The sequence below is a fragment of the Hemibagrus wyckioides genome, linkage group LG05, assembly GCF_019097595.1.
Source record: "Hemibagrus wyckioides isolate EC202008001 linkage group LG05, SWU_Hwy_1.0, whole genome shotgun sequence".
Lineage (NCBI taxonomy): Eukaryota > Metazoa > Chordata > Actinopteri > Siluriformes > Bagridae > Hemibagrus > Hemibagrus wyckioides.
Genome location: NC_080714.1, coordinates 9877438 through 9901622, shown reverse-complemented (window position 1 = coordinate 9901622; position 24185 = coordinate 9877438). Strand labels below are relative to the sequence as shown.

The 24185-nt window shown below is 36.5% G+C and overlaps 2 protein-coding genes across 13 annotated transcripts in view; one reads left to right on the top strand and one right to left on the bottom strand.

Annotated features, from left to right (window-relative positions):
- Nucleotides 1-17262, bottom strand: part of cacna1db (calcium channel, voltage-dependent, L type, alpha 1D subunit, b) — a 137771-nt gene extending 120509 nt beyond the window's left edge. For 3 of the 11 annotated variants that reach the window (XM_058389590.1, XM_058389588.1, XM_058389592.1), the window contains exon 1: nt 16890-17259. In XM_058389590.1, the coding sequence (XP_058245573.1) occupies nt 16890-17037 (148 nt within the window). In that variant the 5' untranslated portion in view covers nt 17038-17259. Of the gene's footprint in view, nt 1-722; nt 1226-14089; nt 14442-16889 lie in introns of those variants that run through there. The other 8 variants (XM_058389586.1, XM_058389584.1, XM_058389587.1 and 5 more) reach the window with 5 other exon arrangements.
- On the top strand, nt 13407-21743 carry dcp1a (decapping mRNA 1A). 2 transcript variants are annotated; one of them, XM_058389597.1, is made up of 10 exons: nt 13407-13579; nt 14749-14789; nt 14919-15046; nt 17564-17630; nt 18184-18313; nt 18472-18555; nt 18955-19398; nt 19507-19566; nt 20502-20708; nt 20822-21743. In XM_058389597.1, the coding sequence occupies exons 1-10, from the start codon at nt 13430-13432 to the stop codon at nt 20900-20902; spliced, it is 1392 nt and encodes a 463-aa protein (XP_058245580.1). In that variant the 5' UTR covers nt 13407-13429; the 3' UTR covers nt 20903-21743. The 2 variants fall into 2 exon arrangements, with proteins under 2 accessions (XP_058245580.1, XP_058245579.1); XM_058389596.1 differs by having other exon boundaries at nt 13409-13579; nt 18952-19398.
- The last annotated feature ends 2442 nt before the right edge of the window (nt 21744-24185 follow it).

Below are 24185 nucleotides of genomic sequence, written 5' to 3'. Positions count from 1 at the left end.
TTCATAAAAATATAAAAAAGCAGCAGGAGGACTTTAGTTAGATTTGCACACTAAAGGCTAGCTTGACAGTATTGCACAAAACAGCACCTGCTACTAAAATAGAAGCTGTCTGAGTTTACTTTAGATCTATCTGAAGTAGGTCTGATAACCTCTCCGATACAGACTGTTGACTTTTGTCCAGGAATGAATGAAGACTACATTCAGTGATAAATGGTTTGTTGTGGTTCTCAACAACAGGTGGGTTAATAATGACAGCCTTACTAAACGTAGGCTCTTAGAACGTTTGCTATTTTATGCACTACAATAAAAGGAGAGATGAGTTTAATCATAACATATTAAATTCTCAGTGAGTTCAAACTAACAATAAATATAAAAAGAGCTCAGCTAAGATACATTTCAGTTGTGGATTTGAATTATTTCTTTTTTCTTTTTTTTTTTTTAGAAATAAACACCAAAGATTATATATAATGTGTAAATCACTGCATGAGAGAAGTCACGTTTTACTAAGCAGGTCTTTCCAAAAGCCAAGTACATTTTTTAATTATTTAAAAATAAAAATACTATAAAAATATTTCTTGTTATTCTTCTGTATTCTATGGAAAGGTAAAGGTTCGCTGTTCAATTTAGACGGATATTACTAACTGACCAAACTTTGGTCAGGAAATCACAAAGTAGCCAGACAGGGCTTTAAATGTTAAACAAGTTGACATAAACGTTCTTACCTCTGCGCCCTGGTCTCCAAGATATAAACGCCATTCACCTGGTGCTCATATGTAACCAAAGGACGACATTAGTTTGCCACATTCCGTAAAGCAAGCTGGAGGAACAGCCCATGTGGAAATTTTAGCCTACATGCATGAATCACCTGCTCTAACAGGCAGGCTGACAGTTAACACAGTGATAATCCGCCAATATTAATCCTGCTAATGTTACCACGGGGTGGCAGTGACCTATTTCAGCCCTCGCTGACAAAAACGAGGCTTCTCCTTTAGAAATAATCTCACTGATACACTGTTCATCACGGATATTGTTTGATCATCTCATGTTGATCTCATAATCATAAAAATGATCGTTAATAGGCTATACGACAGGCGTGGACCCGCGTGAATAATTTAGGACTATGTGCAGTATTTTCAGTGGCCTAGCCTTCAAAAATCTGTTTCATAATTGCCCTGCCAAGTAGCCGATGTATCTCTGCAGACCGGAGATCTCCAAATGGGAGGGTCTTGAACTGTAAGTAGACACAGGCATCCAAGTAGGAGGGTAAGTAGGGTCATTAAAGAGACAGTGGATTCAAAATATTCTTGCAAATTATACATTAGAATTAAGAAAATACTCCTGATTTTACTGCCTCCCCTTATTTTCACTTGCGAGGGTTGTTTGCTGTTTCATGTAGAGTTCTTTTGGCTCCGGCTCGGCCAATTTGTCATGTCATTTTGGCAGGTATTGACCCTCAGCTGTACTCTCTACAAACCGTGACATTTTATCCAACATGGCAGAGAGAGAGAGAGAGAGAGATCTGGACAGAGTATGCAAGAGAAGCTATCCTGTTAAAACTGCACTTTATTAATAACATAGTTACATAACATATGAACTTACTGTCTAGTTTTCAGTTTTCTAAACATATTTCAATGTATATTAGATTTATGATTTTGTCATGGTGTTTCACAAATGAACAAAAAGTCACTGGAGACGTTAGGGTTAAGTTATAGCCTATTAAAAGCTACTGTGTCCGCAATCAGACTGTTCTCCAGATTTCCTTTGTTTTGCACTGACATCTTGTGGTGAGTTCATGCCTTAAACTACAAATGCTTCTGCCATGGTGTCTCAGGATGACTATCCACAGTTTGTCTTTTGTATGTCTTCTTAATTATCTTTATAGTCATTTTTGTAAAGATGAGCTCCGTATTTAGTACCGCTTTCAGAACTTTCCCTCTGCAGGCTGATATGCAGCTCAATGGTCACTTGCAGCTCAAACGGACTTTCAAATGCTCAGTGGTGACTTGCAGCACAAAAAGAGGAGGGCTTGACTGATTTTTCAAAGCAAGTGTCCTTGAACAAGACTGTATTTGAAGTAGAAGTGTGAAGATATGCTCCGGTAATGATCTGATCTATAATACTGGCTTTATGATTTTTTATTCTCAGAATATTTGGAATTAAATATAAAAAAAAAAGAATATTTCTGACTAAAAAAACTTTTATTTCTGAATGATGCACAACAATGAACATTTTCCTCTCTGTATAACACTTTAACAAAATGAAAAACCTCTCTAAACAATATTCCATCCATTCATTTTCTGTACTGCTCATCCTACACATAGTTGCAGGGAGGTTTCATATTTTACACAAAATGCACTACAGGTTCACCATATCTTAAAAATAAATTTTAAAAATGTATACATTTTCCCAAAACAGCTCTTATTCACCTTGTATAGTTTATAATGTATAATACATATCGGTCATTGCTCAGGCTTTCAGACTTCACAGGAACAGATCTCACAGGCTCACCACAAAAGAAACTGAGCAAGTGTGCTCTCTAAGGATTTTAACTCTCTTGGTTGTACAAAGAGTGCAACTGCATTACATGCATAATTAACAGAATGTTGATTCCCATGAGGTGACTTCCACTTTTTTCCAGTGCAATAAATAATGTTTATATATATCATTACACCCGTATAGGAACTATTTTAGGACTAGCACAAAAACGTAGCCTAAAGAACTTACTTCAGATGTCACATATATATACACTGAGTAACTAGCTATTTAAAACCCAATTTGGGAATTTTTTTTGTTTGTTTGTTTAAACCGTTTCATTTTTAAATGTGGATTGAAAAGTTCTTCCCCTCAACGGAATTTCCCAGAAATTGGAAAAAATTGGAAAATCCCTTATACCAGTTAAAGGGTTTATTACATCAAGGGAGGACATCTTTAGAAGCCTCAATGCCAGAAAGCTAAACTTGTCCAGTCCTATTTTACCCAACAGAAACTAGATTGTACAGTCACTTATAAATGTATATAGTAATTTCTGCTTCAAGTGTAGATTTATTTATTTATTTATTTATTTATTTATTTATTTATTTTTTATGTATCCATGGGTGTATTCCCGCCTCACTCCTAGCGTTCCAGGTACAGGCTCTGAATCCCCTGTAACATGAGGGCAAGTCGACAAGGAAGGAACTACAATGTATTTTAAAAGTATTAAACATGTTTTCCAGTACTAAAGCCTGGTTCAAAACTCAGCTACAGTAAACATTTAAGGGCGGCTGTTGCATTCTGTTATTTAGTTTAATGCTTAAAATAAATGACTGTGTTAAACGTGAGAGTTTTAAAGATATCTTACCAAAGCTGTTCTTATTTTAAGCTTAATTCACAAGTTACAATGACAACACCAGGACAGAGTTCTACAAAAACATATTTTACATAAACTGTTCTTAGACTTTCATGCTAAATAATTGTTAGAGTAATCAGATGTTTTATTCTTTCCTCGGTAGTGAGCAACTCTGAAAATTCTCGCCAAACTGTTTTTTTCCTTTAAACACTAGACTCTATCGTTGGGGCCACAGAGGATTCCTCTCATATACACCACTCATGTATAATGGACATCTAATGCATATGTTGAACTATAGCAATAAACTGAAAGATACTGTGGGGGGATACTGGGCCTCCAAAGGGTCATCTAACAGATACCACTCAAGATAATGAAGTATTACAACAGTCCGGCATTTCCCAAATGGAAAACTGTTAGAAACTGAAACACAAATCTAGTGTGTTACAACTGCAATATACTGGAAGCCATGCAAACACGCCAATAGATGATGTCTATATGAAAGCAACTTAAAATCCAGATATGTGAAAACTCTATCTGTCTATCTACTCTGTCTGTCTGTCTGTCTGTCTGTCTGTCTGTCTGTCTATCTATCTATCTATCTATCTATCTATCTATCTATCTATCTATCTATCTATCTATCTATCTATCTATCTATCTATCTATCTATCTATCTACACTATATTGCCAAAAGTATTCGCTCACCTGTCTTGACTCGCATATGAACTTAAGTGACATCCCATTCCTAATCCATAGGGTTCAATATGACGTCGGTCCACCCTTTGCAGCTATAACAGCTTCAACTCTTCTGGGAAGGCTGTCCACAAGGTTTAGGAGTGTGTTTATGGGAATTTTTGGCCATTGTTCCAGAAGCGCATTTGTGAGGTCACACACTGATGTCGGACGAGAAGGCCTGGCTCTCAGTCTCCACTCTAATTCATCCCAAAGGTGTTCTATCGGGTTGAGGTCAGGACTCTGTGCAGGCCAGTCAAGTTCATCCACACCAGACTCTGTCATCCATGTCTTTATGGACCTTGCTTTGTGCACTGTTGCACAGTCATGTTGGAAGAGGAAGGGGCCAGCTCCAAACTGTTCCCACAAAGTTGGGAGCATGGAATTGTCCAAAATGTCTTGGTATGCTGAAGCATTCAGAGTTCCTTTCACTGGAACTAAGGGGCCAAGCCCAGCTCCTGAAAAACAACCCCACACCATAATCCCCCCTCCACCAAACTTTACACTTGGCACAATGCAGTCAGACAAGTACCGTTCTCCTGGCAACCGCCAAACCCAGATTCGTCCATCAGATTGCCAGACGGAGAAGCGCGATTCGTCACTCCAGAGAACGCGTCTCCACTGCTCTAGAGTCCAGTGGCGGCGTGCTTTACACCACTGCATCCGACGCTTTGCATTGCACTTGGTGATGTATGGCTTGGATGCAGCTGCTCGGCCATGGAAACCCATTCCATGAAGCTCTCTGTGCACTGTTCTTGAGCTAATCTGAAGGCCACATGAAGTTTGGAGGTCTGTAGCGATTGACTCTGCAGAAAGTTGGTGACCTCTTCGCACTATGCGCCTCAGCATCCGCTGACCCCGCTCCGTCAGTTTACGTGGCCTACCACTTCGTGGCTGAGTTGCTGTCGTTCCCAAACACTTCCACGTTCTTATAATACAGCTGACAGTTGACTGTGGAATATTTAGGAGCGAGGAAATTTCACGACTGGATTTGTTGCACAGGTGGCATCCTATCACAGTTCCACGCTGGAATTCACTGAGCTCCTGAGAGCGACCCATTCTTTCACAAATGTTTGTAAAAACTTGAAAACTTGATTTTATACACCTGTGGCCATGGAAGTGATTGGAACACCTGATTCTGATTATTTGGATGGGTGAGCGAATACTTTTGGCAATATACTGTATCTATCTATCTATCTATCTATCTATCTATCTATCTATCTATCTATCTATCTATCTATCTATCTATCTATCTATAAGAAACTCAAATCCAGATATGTGAAAACTATTTATTTATTTATCTATCTATCTATCTATCTATCTATCTATCTATCTATCTATCTATCTATCTATCTATCTATCTATCTATCTATCTATCTATCTATCTATAAGAAACTCAAATCCAGATATGTGAAAACTATTTATTTATTTATTTATTTATCTATCTATCTATCTATCTATCTATCTATCTATCTATCTATCTAGAAACTCAAATCCAGATATGTGAAAACTATTTATTTATTTATCTATCTATCTATCTATCTATCTATCTATCTATCTATCTATCTATCTATCTATCTATCTATCTATCTATAAGAAACTCAAATCCAGATATGTGAAAACTATTTATTTATTTATCTATCTATCTATCTATCTATCTATCTATCTATCTATCTATCTATCTATCTATCTATCTATCTATCTATAAGAAACTCAAATCCAGATATGTGAAAACTATTTATTTATCTGTCTATCTATCTATCTATCTATCTATCTATCTATCTATCTATCTATCTATCTAGCAACTCAAATCCAGATATGTGAAAACTATTTATTTATTTATCTGTCTATCTGTCTATCTGTCTATCTATCTATCTATCTATCTATCTATCTATCTATCTATCTATCTATCTATCTATCTATAAGAAACTCAAATCCAGATATGTGAAAACTCTATCTATCTATCTATCTATCTATCTATCTATCTATCTATCTATCTATCTATCTATCTATCTATCTATCTATCTATCTATCTATCTATCTATCTATAAGAAACTCAAATCCAGATATGTGAAAACTCTATCTATCTATCTATCTATCTATCTATCTATCTATCTATCTATCTATCTATCTATCTATCTATCTATCTATCTATCTATCTATCTATCTATCTAGCAACTCAAATCCAGATATGTGAAAACTATTTATTTATCTATCTATCTATCTATCTATCTATCTATCTATCTATCTATCTATCTATCTATCTATCTATCTATCTATCTATAAGAAACTCAAATCCAGTATGTGAAAACTATTTATTTATTTATTTATCTGTCTATCTGTCTATCTATCTATAAGAAACTCAAATCCAGATATGTGAAAACTCTATCTATCTATCTATCTATCTATCTATCTATCTATCTATCTATCTATCTATCTATCTATCTATCTATCTATCAACTCAAATCCAGATATGTGAAAACTATTTATTTATCTGTCTATCTATCTATCTATCTATCTATCTATCTATCTATCTATCTATCTATCTATCTATCAACTCAAATCCAGATATGTGAAAACTATTTATTTATCTGTCTATCTGTCTATCTATCTATCTATCTATCTATCTATCTATCTATCTATCTATCTATCTATCTATCTATCTATCTATCTATCTATCTATCTACACTATATTGCCAAAAGTATTCGCTCACCTGTCTTGACTCGCATATGAACTTAAGTGAGATCCCATTCCTAATCCATAGGGTTCAATATGACGTTGGTCCACCCTTTGCAGCTATAACAGCTTCAACTCTTCTGGGAAGGCTGTCCACAAGGTTTAGGAGTGTGTTTATGGGAATTTTTGGCCATTCTTCCAGAAGCGCATTTGTGAGGTCACACACTGATGTTGGATGAGAAGGCCTGGCTCTCAGTCTCCGCTCTAATTTATCCCAAAGGTGTTCTATCGGGTTGAGGTCAGGACTCTGTGCAGGCCAGTCAAGTTCATCCACACCAGACTCTGTCATCCATGTCTTTATGGACCTTGCTTTGCGCACTGGTGCACAGTCATGCTGGAAGAGGAAGGGGCCAGCTCCAAACTGTTCCCACAAAGTTGGGAGCATGGAATTGTCCAAAATGTCTTGGTATGCTGAAGCATTCAGAGTTCCTTTCACTGGAACTAAGGGGCCAAGCCCAGCTCCTGAAAAACAACCCCACACCATAATCCCCCCTCCACCAAACTTTACACTTGGCACAATGCAGTCAGACAAGTACCGTTCTCCTGGCAACCGCCAAACCCAGACTCGTCCATCAGATTGCCAGATGGAGAAGCGCGATTCGTCACTCCAGAGAACGCGTCTCCACTGCTCTAGAGTCCAGTGGCGGCGTGCTTTACACCACTGCATCCGACGCTTTGCATTGCACTTGGTGATGTATGGCTTGGATGCAGCTGCTCGGCCATGGAAACCCATTCCATGAAGCTCTCTGCACACTGTTCTTGAGCTAATCTGAAGGCCACATGAAGTTTGGAGGTCTGTAGCGATTGACTCTGCAGAAAGTTGGTGACCTCTTTGCACTATGCGCCTCAGCATCCGCTGACCCCGCTCCGTCAGTTTACGTGGCCTACCACTTCGTGGCTGAGTTGCTGTCGTTCCCAAACACTTCCACGTTCTTATAATACAGCTGACAGTTGACTGTGGAATATTTAGGAGCGAGGAAATTTCACGACTGGATTTGTTGCACAGGTGGCATCCTATCACAGTTCCACACTGGAATTCACTGAGCTCCTGAGAGCGACCCATTCTTTCACAAATGTTTGTTAAAACAGTCTGCATGCCTAGGTGCTTGATTTTATATACCTGTGGCCATGGAAGTGATTGGAACACCTGATTCTGATTATTTGGATGGGTGAGCGAATACTTTTGGCAATATACTGTATCTATCTATCTATCTATCTATCTATCTATCTATCTATCTATCTATCTATCTATCTATAAGAAACTCAAATCCAGATATGTGAAAACTATTTATTTATTTATCTGTCTATCTGTCTATCTGTCTATCTATCTATCTATCTATCTATCTATCTATCTATCTATCTATCTATCTATCTATCAACTCAAATCCAGATATGTGAAAACTATTTATTTATTTATCTGTCTATCTGTCTATCTATCTATCTATCTATCTATCTATCTATCTATCTATAAGAAACTCAAATCCAGATATGTGAAAACTATTTATTTATTTATCTATCTATCTATCTATCTATCTATCTATCTATCTATCTATCTATCTAGCATCTCAAATCCAGATATGTGAAAACTATTTATTTATTTATTTATTTATCTGTCTATCTATCTATCTATCTATCTATCTATCTATCTATCTATCTATCTATCTATCTATCTATCTATCTATCTATAAGAAACTCAAATCCAGATATGTGAAAACTCTATCTATCTATCTATCTATCTATCTATCTATCTATCTATCTATCTATCTATCTATCTATCAACTCAAATCCAGATATGTGAAAACTATTTATTTATCTGTCTATCTGTCTATCTATCTATCTATCTATCTATCTATCTATCTATCTATCTATCTATCTATCTATCTAGCAACTCAAATCCAGATATGTGAAAACTCTATCTATCTATCTATCTATCTATCTATCTATCTATCTATCTATCTATCTATCTATCTATCTATCTATCTATCTAGCAACTCAAATCCAGATATGTGAAAAATATTTATTTATCTATCTATCTATCTATCTATCTATCTATCTATCTATCTATCTATCTATCTATCTATCTAGCAACTCAAATCCAGATATGTGAAAACTATTTATTTATCTGTCTATCTGTCTATCTGTCTATCTATCTATCTATCTATCTATCTATCTATCTATCTATCTATCTATCTATCTATCTATCTATAAGAAACTCAAATCCAGATATGTGAAAACTCTATCTATCTATCTATCTATCTATCTATCTATCTATCTATCTATCTATCTATCTATCTATCTAGCAACTCAAATCCAGATATGTGAAAACTATTTATTTATTTATTTATTTATTTATTTATTTATCTATCTATCTATCTATCTATAAGAAACTCAAATCCAGATATGTGAAAACTATTTATTTATTTATCTATCTATCTATCTATCTATCTATCTATCTATCTATAAGAAACTCAAATCCAGATATGTGAAAACTATTTATTTATCTATCTATCTATCTATCTATCTATCTATCTATCTATCTATCTATCTATCTATCTATCTATCTATCTATCTAGCAACTCAAATCCAGATATGTGAAAACTATTTATTTATCTATCTATCTATTTATCTATCTATCTAGCAACTCAAATCCAGATATGTGAAAACTATTTATTTATCTGTCTATCTATCTATCTATCTATCTATCTATCTATCTATCTATCTATCTATCTATCTATCTATCTATCTATCTATCTATAAGAAACTCAAATCCAGATATGTGAAAACTATTTATTTATTTATCTATCTATCTATCTATCTATCTATCTATCTATCTATCTATCTATCTATCTATCTATAAGAAACTCAAATCCAGATATGTGAAAACTATTTATTTATTTATCTATCTATCTATCTATCTATCTATCTATCTATCTATCTATCTATCTATCTATCTATCTATCTATCTATCTATCTATAAGAAACTCAAATCCAGATATGTGAAAACTATTTATTTATTTATCTATCTATCTATCTATCTATCTATCTATCTATCTATCTATCTATCTATCTATCTATAAGAAACTCAAATCCAGATATGTGAAAACTATTTATTTATTTATTTATCTATCTATCTATCTATCTATCTATCTATCTATCTATCTATCTATCTATCTATCTATCTATAAGAAACTCAAATCCAGATATGTGAAAACTCTATCTATCTATCTATCTATCTATCTATCTATCTATCTATCTATCTATCTATCTATCTATCTATCTATCTATAAGAAACTCAAATCCAGATATGTGAAAACTCTATCTATCTATCTATCTATCTATCTATCTATCTATCTATCTATCTATCTATCTATCTATCTATCTATCTATCTATAAGAAACTCAAATCCAGATATGTGAAAACTCTATCTATCTATCTATCTATCTATCTATCTATCTATCTATCTATCTATCTATCTATCTATAAGAAACTCAAATCCAGATATGTGAAAACTATTTATTTATTTATCTATCTATCTATCTATCTATCTATCTATCTATCTATCTATCTATCTATCTATCTATCTATAAGAAACTCAAATCCAGATATGTGAAAACTATTTATTTATTTATCTGTCTATCTATCTATCTATCTATCTATCTATCTATCTATCTATCTATCTATCTATCTATCTATCTATCTATCTATCTATCTATCTATCTATCTAGCAACTCAAATCCAGATATGTGAAAACTATTTATTTATCTGTCTGTCTGTCTGTCTGTCTGTCTGTCTATCTATCTATCTATCTATCTATCTATCTATCTATCTATCTATCTATCTATCTATCTATCTATCTATCTATAAGAAACTCAAATCCAGATATGTGAAAACTATTTATTTATCTCTCTGTCTGTCTGTCTGTCTGTCTATCTATCTATCTATAAGAAACTCAAATCCAGATATGTGAAAACTATTTATTTATCTCTCTGTCTGTCTGTCTGTCTGTCTGTCTGTCTATCTATCTATCTATAAGAAACTCAAATCCAGATATGTGAAAACTATTTATTTATTTATTTATTTATTTATCTGTCTATCTATCTATCTATCTATCTATCTATCTATCTATCTATCTATCTATCTATAAGAAACTCAAATCCAGATATGTGAAAACTATTTATTTATTTATCTATCTATCTATCTATCTATCTATCTATCTATCTATCTATCTATCTATCTATCTATCTATCTATCTATAAGAAACTCAAATCCAGATATGTGAAAACTCTATCTATCTATCTATCTATCTATCTATCTATCTATCTAGCAACTCAAATCCAGATATGTGAAAAATATTTATCTATCTATCTATCTATCTATCTATCTATCTATCTATCTATCTATCTATCTATCTATCTATCTATCTATCTATCTATAAGAAACTCAAATCCAGATATGTGAAAACTATTTATTTATTTATTTATCTGTCTATCTATCTATCTATCTATCTATCTATCTATCTATCTATCTATCTATCTATCTATCTATCTATAAGAAACTCAAATCCAGATATGTGAAAACTATTTATTTATTTATCTATCTATCTATCTATCTATCTATCTATCTATCTATCTATCTATCTATCTATCTATAAGAAACTCAAATCCAGATATGTGAAAACTATTTATTTATTTATCTATCTATCTATCTATCTATCTATCTATCTATCTATCTATCTATCTATCTATCTATCTATCTATAAGAAACTCAAATCCAGATATGTGAAAACTATTTATTTATTTATCTATCTATCTATCTATCTATCTATCTATCTATCTATCTATCTATCTATCTATCTATCTATCTATCTATCTATCTATCTATCTATCTATAAGAAACTCAAATCCAGATATGTGAAAACTATTTATTTATTTATTTACTTATCTATCTATCTATCTATCTATCTATCTATCTATCTATCTATCTATCTATCTATCTATCTATCTATCTATCTATAAGAAACTCAAATCCAGATATGTGAAAACTCTATCTATCTATCTATCTATCTATCTATCTATCTATCTATCTATCTATCTATCTATAAGAAACTCAAATCCAGATATGTGAAAACTCTATCTATCTATCTATCTATCTATCTATCTATCTATCTATCTATCTAGCAACTCAAATCCAGATATGTGAAAACTATTTATTTATCTGTCTGTCTGTCTGTCTGTCTGTCTATCTATCTATCTATCTATCTATCTATCTATCTATCTATCTATCTATCTATCTATCTATCTATCTATCTATCTATCTATCTATCTATCTATCTAGCAACTCAAATCCAGATATGTGAAAACTATTTATTTATCTCTCTGTCTGTCTGTCTGTCTGTCTGTCTATCTATCTATCTATCTATAAGAAACTCAAATCCAGATATGTGAAAACTATTTATTTATCTCTCTGTCTGTCTGTCTGTCTGTCTGTCTGTCTATCTATCTATCTATAAGAAACTCAAATCCAGATATGTGAAAACTATTTATTTATTTATTTATTTATTTATCTGTCTATCTATCTATCTATCTATCTATCTATCTATCTATCTATCTATCTATCTATCTATCTATCTATAAGAAACTCAAATCCAGATATGTGAAAACTATTTATTTATTTATTTATTTATTTATTTATTTATCTGTCTATCTATCTATCTATCTATCTATCTATCTATAAGAAACTCAAATCCAGATATGTGAAAACTATTTATTTATTTATCTATCTATCTATCTATCTATCTATCTATCTATCTATCTATCTATCTATCTATAAGAAACTCAAATCCAGATATGTGAAAACTATTTATTTATTTATTTATCTATCTATCTATCTATCTATCTATCTATCTATCTATCTATCTATCTATCTATCTATCTATAAGAAACTCAAATCCAGATATGTGAAAACTATTTATTTATTTATTTATTTATTTATTTATTTATTTATTTATTTATCTGTCTATCTATCTATCTATCTATCTATCTATCTATCTATCTATCTATCTATCTATCTATCTATCTATCTATCTATAAGAAACTCAAATCCAGATATGTGAAAACTATTTATTTATTTATTTATTTATTTATCTGTCTATCTATCTATCTATCTATCTATCTATCTATCTATCTATCTATCTATCTATAAGAAACTCAAATCCAGATATGTGAAAACTATTTATTTATTTATTTATTTATCTGTCTATCTATCTATCTATCTATCTATCTATCTATCTATCTATCTATCTATCTATCTAGCAACTCAAATCCAGATATGTGAAAACTATTTATTTATTTATTTACTTATCTATCTATCTGAAACTCAAATCCAGATATGTGAAAACTATTTATTTATCTGTCTGTCTGTCTGTCTATCAACTCAAATCCAGATATGTGAAAACTATTTATTTATCTGTCTGTCTGTCTGTCTGTCTATCTATCTATAGATATCGTCGTTTTAGCTAAACTCCCTTCACACCCCGATGAACGCCGCGAATGCGGAACCATCGCTTCCGTGCCTTGGTTCAACCCGGAGAGAAACATGAATCGGTGGTGTCCACCAAATTTCTTCCGTGCTGTCGTATGCTAGCGTTCAAGATGGAGTCCGCCAACAAAGCTGGACATCTGATGAGTCTAGCGGCTCTGCAGCAGTATGACCCTTACATTAACAAGCTGCTCGATGTCACCGGGCAGGTAGCGCTCTATAAATTCAACTCCAAAGCAAACGAATGGGTAAGAAGTGATTTCTGTCTTCCGCTGCAGGCGCTGGGTTTGGAAACCCTCACAGTAACGACGTTAGCTAACGTTAGCCAAGTGTGAGCTAGCTCAGTGCTGTATGTCTCCTTCCCATAGCTGTACGCTTATATATGGTTAGAAATGATGACGCCGTGTGTAGGGCACCAAATTTCTAATTTTGTGGCGTTTTGGATTTATCCGGTTTATTTATTCCGGTTTATTAACACATCCGTGTGAGCTAATTAGCTGAACTCCACTTTACAAAGCGTCTCCGCTCTGTCAAGACCGTTATAGTAGAGCATCCATCACCGGGCTTAATCTTTCTCAAAGCCATTTCAATACAAAATAATACAGATTTCTATATTAAGAAATAGTTATTGTTGGCCGTCTTGCTCACGATAAATCAGTGGGAAATTCAGTTTTGGACAAAAAGCTGACTTCACTCTCCGTTTCTATGTAACTAGTGAAAGTTTACCAAACATTAAATTTTTCCAGTTTTCCTCTTACCCCAGATGTAGTCGATCAGCCAGGACATGCTGTGTGAAGATTATTCCTTTAGTTCGGTCCCGGAGTTACGGAGCCACAAACAAAAAAGTAAAGAAAAGTTTATAGGCTCCATTTTCAGCGTCGTGTCCACTCTCATTCCCGCATCATCACGGACACCTTCCCATCAAACCTCGCCGAAAACCACTACTAGACCTCCCTAGTAGTGTCCACTAATACTGTACGGTATCATGTTAGCTATAAAAACAGACAAAAGTTGTTCCCAGATCTAAAAAGTCTAGTAGCAGCCATCTTGCAGCCGGAATTACTTTCTTCTCCAGCACTTAATTTGGTATCACTCCACGCCTTGGATGGAGGTGTGGCCCAAAGTTCTTTTTCTTTTTTTTTCCTCTTTTCTTTCTTTTCCTTTTTTTCCCTCCTCTCTTTAATTCTTCAACTGAGTCATGTTTAAGGACTTTTACAGTCGAGCACACAAGCGTTAAAGGGCACAAAACACAATATTTATTCATAAAACAACATCTTCCACAGGTTCGTGTGACTCAAGGATTAATTCTGCTCGAGGTTTCATTGCGCATGATAATATAGTTCCCATTAAGATCATTCTGTTTTATGTAACAGTATACGTGTAAGAGTTATAAAGAGCACTGTGTTTTTATTTACAGGAAAAAACAGATATTGAAGGCACCTTATTTGTGTATGCCAGGTAAATATGATCTGGATTTCTTCTTATGCCATAGGATAAAATGACTTTACTTTCACTCACCTACTGCCTAGTAGTGTAAAAAGTTTTCCTAGTTTATGTTGTTTATATCTGACCCTGTTATTTGTGCAGGTCAGCATCACCACATCACGGTTTCACCATCATGAACCGTCTAAGCACCGAGAACCTGGTGGAGCCGATTAACAAAGATTTGGAGTTTCAGCTCCAGGATCCGTTCCTCTTGTACCGGAATGCCAGCTGTAAGTCTTAATAAAATGTCCACAAGTGGCCGCTTATAATTCCTGCTTCGGCATCCACTGCCAAATTTCCATAGAACAGTAATTGCCTGACTAAGCAGCTTTCTTTTTGACAGAATGCAGTCACGATATATTGAGGCATCACTAACAGCAGGATGATTGCATGGCAGCAGGGCTATTTATCCATTGTAACACTGAAAACAAACATTTTTAAAGATCAGTTTTCTGTGTGTAATCTAAGACGACGTACAAATTTTCTTTTTTTAACGTGCTTGTCAGTCTGAGACAATAGCCTCATTAAAAAAGTTTTTTTTTTTGCTCATAATGGCTGCATTTTTCTTTTAAACAAATAGCAGAGGTTTTTTTGTTGTTTTTGCAAATGGCATAAGAACATTCAAGTGAACCTTTTCAAGTGTATACTTTTAATGAATAATTAATTAATACTTTCAGTTTATAATTGCAAATAATACGGTTATGCTTTCACAGTATCACAGTAGCATTCGAAATAATGAACGAAAGAACTTGCATGATCTTTTCTCAATTTGGCAGCAAACACCCACACTGCACAGAGCTTCCAGGAGCTAGATATTAACTTACATTTGCTTTCGTTACATCCTCGTGAACATGAGCGATGCATGATGAAGATGAATGTCTTGTAATATGAAGACATGATGTTTAACAGGGTGCAGACGGGTAATAATTTACCATTAAGAGTCAGCTCTTGTGCTCGACAGTGTCATGCAGCACAGTTAAAATGGGATCTTTATCGTTTGTAAGAATAGATTTGTTATTAGCGCAGAAATTTTTTAGTTTTCTCTGCCAAATACGGGGGAACATTTTACACCGGGGGTAGAAAAAAGAAGCCTTTGGTAAGCTGAATGGACCTTCTTGGACAGAATGCTTATTGTGATTGTGATTTTAAAATTTTTCTGGACTGTACGATTAGCACAAGATATAATTTTGTCCTGTTCGATTTTCACAAGCTGTGATTTGATTAGTTGCTCACGAAACTTATTTCAGTATGATCATGAGCCTAAAAGGATAAATTTGGCATAGATTTTGTCTCAGGTTGTAGAGAACTGAGTTTAGAGACTGGAAGGTTTTGTATCTGAATCCCATTTAACTTCATGCTTGGATTGTATCTCGATTATAGGCTGCTTTTGTAATTAATTTTAAAAAGAACCAGCGTCAGGTAAGCGCAAACGCTCCATCAGTGCTTGCTGTCCTGCTTTACAGACACCACAACATCTTGACTAAAGTATAGGAATAAAATCTAAACCTAAATTCTCGGCTGCTTTCTCTCGTGTACATCAGACTAGGTTCTAGCTTAGCGTATTATGCAGCGGAGGCATGTTTGTGACTGTGAGTAAAAGGAATTCATTCTTCACCTTCGAATGCTTAACACTAAAGTAGGTCCTTAGGAATGAGGGTCTCTGCTGCTGTCTGTATATACAGACGTCACAGGCCCTGTGCTATTCGTTTTCCAGGAATAACATGAAACGTTCAGGTCCGACGTGAGAGCTTCCAGACCACAGGAAGACTGATAGTGGTTTAAATGCTGTCATTCGTGTCGACGTTTTTTTTAAGCCGGTTATAGCTATCAGAGTGGTGGTGTTACATGAATGAGTTTTATCTCATTCATTTATTTATTTATTATATGTGTTAAAGTGTAGAGCAAAAATGTGCACAGCCCATACTCTACAAACATGCACAGCAAAAAAAAAAAAAAGGAAATGGCAATTTATTTTTTTAAATGTTTTTACCACTGGACGTACAAACAGTACTAATGATCCATTAATAGTGTTTAGTATGAGTACAGTTAGGAAGTGATGCACAAAAGCCTTACCTCTGTTAGTGCCACTTAAACATCGTCCAAGCGTCTTCTGAAAGACGATCTTCCCCTTGCGGCGGAGGTCATGAAGCTCGTGATTTGGGTTGGAGGCCAAACCAAGCAGTAGCATCCTCTCGCGGCTGTCACCTTTGGCGAGCTCCATTCTTCCTCCAGTGCCACATGTCCTTCACAACATTCAAGAGTTCCTTGTGATATCCGGTTTCATCGCTCAAGCTCCTGTCGTGACCTGAATCAGGAAATACAGACGAATTTAAAAAAAAAAAGACAACAGAGGTCTGGAAAGCATTCAGCCGTGTCGCTCCTGATTGTGTGTAGCCGTTGAAAGCTCTAGAGGGAGATGGAGGAGTGTAAGGGTTGAGAGAAAGAGACGAAGTCCCCAAGGCTTTAGCAGAGAGTGTGTTAAGATGGTGTGCTCCGTCTGAGCAGCACGTGTAAGGAGAATATCCCAGAGCTGTCGGGAGTGAAAGAAGGCAGAACGGAATTCCTCTCTTATCTGACTCGATCAGAGCGGAAATAGAAAGGGGTTACTTTTTTTGGAGGGCTTATGTGTGTGTTCATGTAGTCTTAGGCACTCACACTGCTGTTGAGTTAACGTGATACAAATGATGTGATATGAGAAGATATACAGATGTGTAATTGAAGTCTTCTCTTTTTCTTTTTCTCTCCAGTGGGAATTTACAGTATCTGGTTCTACGACAAGGCCGACTGTCAGCGCATCGCACAGCTGATGGTACAGTAAGTGTCAGATGTTCACGAGTTGCAGTGTTTTATGATGCACATAAAAATAGCTCTTCTAATTGATCGAGCACGGCGTGCACCACAGTGTGACGAGCGCCGGGTGAAAGCAAGTGCCGACCGCACACTGAGGAACCCTCATGGGAGCCTAGCAACAAGCTTAACTTGTTGCCATGGGTGCTTGTTACCATAGGGACCAGGTTAACTCGGATGTACCATCTGGGTGGAAGGAGGCGCTTATTGTACAGATAGGTACACCTATCTTGGGGATAAGAAATAGACAAATGCAGGAGTATAAAAGAAAGGCCAAGTTAAATATATAATATATATTTATTAATTTTTATATATATAAAAATTTATAAATATATATTATATATTTAACTTGGCCTTTCTTTTATACTCCTGCATTTGTCTATTTCTTATCAGATGAGTGTGTTCATCAGTACACTGCTGCCATCTACTGGACAAAATGTGCAATTAACTCCATTAACAAAAATAAAAAAAACTTTTTCACTTTCAGATTTTTGCTCTTTGTGTTTCGTGTGTGTTTTAGGATAGTGAAGCAGGAGACACTGAGGGCTCGGCAGACCTCTCCAGATCGAGGCCGAACGAATGGTTGTGTTGAGGCTAGACCGATGGATATCCTGGAGCTGCTGAGCAAAGCCAAAGAGGAGTATCACAGGGTAAAGCTTGCAAAGAATTCTCTGATTTGGTCTGATCCGGTTTGAACGGATTTGCAAATGCACAAATTTAGCTCTGTCTAATGGATCTCTGTGTATTGTGACTCTCTGTCTGTCTGCGTTTGACCACACAGAGTCAGTCTAATGATGTTGATTCACAGGTAAACACAGACATCACTCCAGCCCCAGACCCAGTTAAAGTAGAGAGCGTGAAGCCTGCAGTTATTGCTGCTCAGCAGGAGAAGGTACTGCTGCAATCACACACCTGCTGTTTTTTAAAAAAAAAAACATTAGAATTTTTTCAACCAATAAAATACAATAGAAATAATGTCATTTACTGATTGCAAAATGATTAAAAATAACAATAATGAACCAATCATGTAATTAGGTATAATTTAGTCCTTATGGTAATATTAAAGAGCCCATATAATCAGTATTTGTTATTGGAGATTCTGATGAGGCTTTGTGTGTGTGTTGTTTTTTTTTTTTAACTCCAAAGATTTGGTCTTGGTTCGAACATGATGTCAAAAGGAAATAAGTTGTCCTTAATTTTGAAAATGACCACGTTTAGATTTCTTTAACTTTTCACCACCAAAGAAATTTGATTCAATCTGTGTATAATCTTTCGTTTGTGTCCACAGCAGACACACGGTGTGGTGAAGCAGATCACAGTGGAGGAGTTGTTCGGCAGCTCATTACCCAAAAACCCAACCCCTCCAGCCGAATCGATTTCTGGCGACAGTTTCCTGCGTGGAATAAGCTACGGTCCCCCTCCCGTGCCCCTAGAGCCCCTCCTCACACAGTGTCTCTCAGCCAATCCCCTGCTCCCTCAGCACTCCATCTCTCCCGGGCTTATGGCTTCAAGCGGGCCTGAGAACGTTCCAGCACTCGGCAGCCATCGTGGGCAGACTGGCCCTCAAGCTGCGCCTCAGTATATCAACCCGCTCAAAAATGATGGCCACGCGATTCCCAAGCCGACAGCAGTGCCGGGCTTCATGCCCAGCGCGCTAGTCACACCACAAAGTTTCCGAGAACCGACACCCAAAGCACCAGCAGTTTTCACCAGCAAACCCGCAGCATCTGCACAAGTAAGGACTGACCAAATTGGCCTGTACTTCATGTCCATTGTATCTCTGCATTTCACTGGGGTCTCTTGCTCACTTATTTTGTCTTTCTCTTCTCTTCATCTGTCGAAGACTAAAGAAGCTGGCACTTTTGCACAACCGCAAGCCCCAAATCTTGTCAAACCCATTCCAGTGAGTATACACACTGAAACAATTCAGTTTTATTTATATACTGCTTTTAACAATGGACGTTGTTTGAAAGCAGCTTTACGATGATATATAAATACAGAATAATCATTACAAAGTTTATATTTGTCCCTAATGAGCAAGCAAGAGGCATTGGAGGCAAGGAAAAGGTCCCGAAACTCTGTAGGACACTTCAGCAGAGATTATACAATCAGTATGCTGCATTTAGAATGCTAATATACGCAAACCTTTTGTGAATATGCTTTTATTATTGTAATATCTGTTTTTATTGGAGTTATCGTTTGTGTCAGAGATTATAGTGCATGTGTGAGAGAGAGAACTGGTTATTAACATTCATATTTAAGTTATGACTATCTAATGTAGTAAAGGAAATGTATTTTCATTGTATTATTCGACGTCCCATCACACAGTCATCACTCCCTGGCCGTTTTAATAGAAAGACCTGTAACCTAACTCATAGGTCCTGCAGATACTGATCATGAGTTTCTGTTAACGTTCACATCAAAATGGAGGAGAAATCTGATCTCAGTGACTTTAATCGTGAGATGGTTGTTGCTGCCAGATGGGCTGGTTTGAGTCTTTCAGAAACTGCTGATCTCCTGGGATTTTCACTAAATGGTGGTTCTGAACCCCTTGTCGATGAGCGAGGTCACACGAGAACTGGTTTGATTTCACACAGGGTTCTTTAAAACATACTCCTAATTAAGATTTTAGTTCTGTTTTGGTCAGAATGTCTGTACGGAATTGCCGTACTGCTCACAACACATGTACTCCTTTTCACATGGAGAGATCCCTAATAACTTACAGAAGTTTTGGAACAGAATTAAAGCTTTTTTTCCTCCATCATCTACACACATTTGGGGTCTTTTCTTGGCTGAGAATTTGTGACTGAACATGTGCTGTTGCTCATCTTGTTTCAGACCAAGGCGGGGCTCGTTGTGCCAGGGGGGGGGCCTTCATTACTTCTTTCCCCCAGTGTGTTCCAGCAGTCCACTACGAAAGCACCAGAGCTGCCGAGAAATCCTGCTCCTCCACCGTCACCTCCCGCCTCTCTGGGGGCTGGAGAGCTTCCCTCAACTGTGTATAGCAAGGCACAGTTACAAGATGTCCTTATACATTTGATAAAGGTACGGAGTATTAATAAACGTACATGCGATTTATTTTTAGCTTCATGGATACCGGTCTGTTTTTCTGCTACGTTGAATACATTTAGATTTGTTTCTGCTTTGTTTCTTTTTAGAACGATGCCCACTTCCTCAGCACAATCCATGAAGCGTACATGCAGAGCCTCACCAAAGACCTCGGCAACGTCAAACTATAGCCACTGACCCCAAACTCCCGGACTGAGCGCTCTTCCGGTCAGCCCAGAGGGCTGCATATTAGGACAGAACCACCGCAAACCCGGTGCACTGGTTATCTCACTCTGGATCCTAATCACTGAGATGAATCCGAAGGCACACATTACTCCTTTCTTTCAGCGCTACCAGAACACAAGCTCTACAAGATGACTACATAGCCACAGTTACCCCACATCTGAGCCCTGGTTATTAAGAATCATGAGGGGGAACACTCGCTTCTTTTGTCTAATCATTGTCTGCTCACCCATCACCCTGTCTGTCATTTCATCTCTAGCTGGTGGTTACGGCTGTGCTTATGAATGGAGGTGCAAATACAGGCTTTTTTTTTCTTTTTCCCCCCGTCTTGTAACCGCCATGTTTAGAGATTTTGCTCTGGTTTCTGACGCGACAAACTCCTACCGATTAATACGTAACGCAGTTAAAACAGTATCTTTTAATAGAACGCACCAGCAGCATAATCAGCAAGCATATTTAATTGCACCTTGCTGCGAAGTATCACCCCGAAGCACAAAGCCGCTCAGTGCTCGAAGAGCTGAAGTGCCCTCTGGTGCAGTGCTCATTTCTCTGCATGCTCGCGTCACTAGTCCACCTCAGAACCTGTGTGCGTACGATTCACTGCACCTCGCGCTCGTTTTTAAACTGACACCGCTCTGCACTCTCTCTGTTAAACACCACACAACGTTTTATCAGGGAAAGTTGTAGGAAGTTGCTCTAGTAGCTCCTCTTGAGTTTTCATTTTTTCCCCAGAGCATTAACGTGTATCCACATCACTTTTATTTTGTGCCAGCTGTTCATACACCAGGCTTACATCACACGGTCTGACGTGGTATCGGATGTTGGATTTGGAGCATGTTTACGAGTAAATAAAGGATCAGACCGATACTCAATACCTAGATCATATCGCTGCATCCCTAGTAACCATGGATCTTGCATTTAACTACACTAACAGCCTGAGGGAAGCTAGAGGTTTTGTTTGTTGTATTTTTTTTTTAAGTAATCTTTGGACCCTGGAGTTGAAGTGAGATGTGGATTCCATTAGTGCTTGAGATGCTTTTTTTTTTTTTTAAGCTGCAGTAGCGTTACTGCAATAAGCTTTATTTGCACTGGACAATAGGAGTAAAACTGCTTAATTCTTATAAGGAGAAATGAGTTTGATTATAAGCAAGGTTTCTATGCTTGCTTATGATTTATGACCCACTTTTTCAACCGCCTATGTTGGTCATCTTCCAAAAGTTTATCATGCAAGTTTAGGACGCGTGTGAAGTTTTGCCATCGCTTAGATTTGCACTAGGCTGATGAGCAAGACTGACGGGATGAGCGGCTCGTTTTAAATCAAGTTCGAGGACTCGCATTGCGTTGTTGGTTTATAGGATAACAGAGGGGTATCCCTAGTATAAACGTTTGGTGTGCATATCCTTTTAATTGTCACATGCCAAATAAATAAGCAACTCTTCAGTAGCATATAATGACTCTGGTTTAAATCATTTTCTGTGATATTGATGACGTTCTCCACTATGTGGCGCTGTTTGGTTTGTTTGTTTGTTTGTTTTTGCTGGGGGCGGGTGATATTGGCTTTGCTAATGATTTTGTGTTGATGCATACAGCCTGTGAGAATTTTTAATGTAAGAATTTTTTTTTATCTGTATAATGCTGTTAAATTGATCTCCTCTCTTCTTTTTTTTTCACCAGCTAAATTACAAATAACCTTAAGTGATTGATAGATTTTTGATTTTGCACATGGAAATGGGATGCAGTAAAGAGAGAGATTTGGTCATTATGGAAATCTCACTAAAATAAGCAAGAGCAGTTAAAATGTTCAGAAGCTTGGACGCGTCTTATGGGCAGCTCTGTTCCCCCTCAACCTTATCTTCGTTTGAAGCCTATTTTAGAAAAAAATAAAATGCAAAAAAAAATCTTTCACATACCTTGAATGTAGTCCATCAGATATGACACTTTTGGTGTCCATTTTTTTCTGTTTCTTTACTTAGGATATTTAGCTACATCTATGTGGAAGTATTGTGTGTGTGTGTGTAAGATTTGCTGCTTCATAACTTCATGTCAGCACAATCCAAGCAAACCTGTGCTGAATGACTGACTACATTTGGAGTAAGAAATGCATTCATACATAATCCAGCTCTGGTTTTTATACAAAATCAAAATTTTTTCCTCAAGCTTTTACATTTTCCTTAGTTATTTTCTGTCTCTCGTGTCCCCCCACCCCCCAAAAAATGTTTAAGCAATTACGCATCCTAGAAGAGCAATCTCAGAAATCTGCTAGAATGCTTGTTACTAGAGTGTGTGCTCATGCAAAGATCTAGAGATCACTTGTCATCCTTTTTTTTTTTAATGTTTTTTTCGACAGGTCTGTTCGGCTAATTCCGTGTCCAATAAACGCGTTCTGTTACTTCTCCTGATCCTGCTCTGCAAAGTAGTGTATTTTTAATGAAATTCCCCACATGCACAGTAGCATAAATGAGCTGACTGCGACAATTTATAATGTACTTTTAACTTGGTGCATGCTAAAAGAAATGTTATTTTCCATAGCATTAGATCCCTAATAAGTGAGCTGAAGGAGAGTTGGAAGAAGAAACCTTGAGTGAAAAGGAAACCATTTTGTGGGTGTGTGTTGAGGATGTATAATATGAATAACAGTCTAATAACTGTACCTTCATTACAGAGCATGTCTAAAAGTGAATCGGTTCTCCCTCCTCAAGCAGAACTCGAAGACAGGAAAGGCATCAGTATAGCTTACACAATGTTATTGCACACTCAATCACGTGTTTCTCAAAAACTGAAGTGTACTTGACTTGGGTTTGAGTCGTTTCATACATTTAACTGGAATTCGCTGCAATTCGATGCAATCTCAGTACAAGCACAGGACACCTTTCCTACTTGATGGTCGTACCGTGTGTCTTGAAAGATCCCAGGGTGAGCAGTCATTGTGGCTTAAGTGCAAGGATGTACAGGGTAGAGGTAGCTCAGTGGTTAAGGTGTTGCCTTTATTTGGACTGCTGAGTGAGTGAAATAAGTGTAAACACTCAAGATAAGGCCATTTCTGCATTCATTTCAAATGATTGGTGTGAATGCAGGAGCCACACCTGAGTCTACCTGATTAATCACCTCAATCTTATCCGGAAAGGGCCAATGTGGGTGCAGCTTTTCTTTCCAATCGAGTCTACTGAAATCCAAGATCAACTGATTAAACAGGTGGAATCAGGTGTGCTGGATTGGAATGAAAACCTGCTC

Excerpts from the sequence above, each read along its gene's own strand:
- dcp1a (XM_058389596.1), top strand. The coding sequence starts at position 13,430 with ATGCTAGCGTTCAAGATGGAGTCCGCCAACAAAGCTGGACATCTGATG. Across the intron at positions 19,399-19,506 it reads AACCCGCAGCATCTGCACAA|ACTAAAGAAGCTGGCACTTT; the intron begins GTAAGGACTGAC and ends CATCTGTCGAAG. Across the intron at positions 19,567-20,501 it reads ATCTTGTCAAACCCATTCCA|ACCAAGGCGGGGCTCGTTGT; the intron begins GTGAGTATACAC and ends ATCTTGTTTCAG.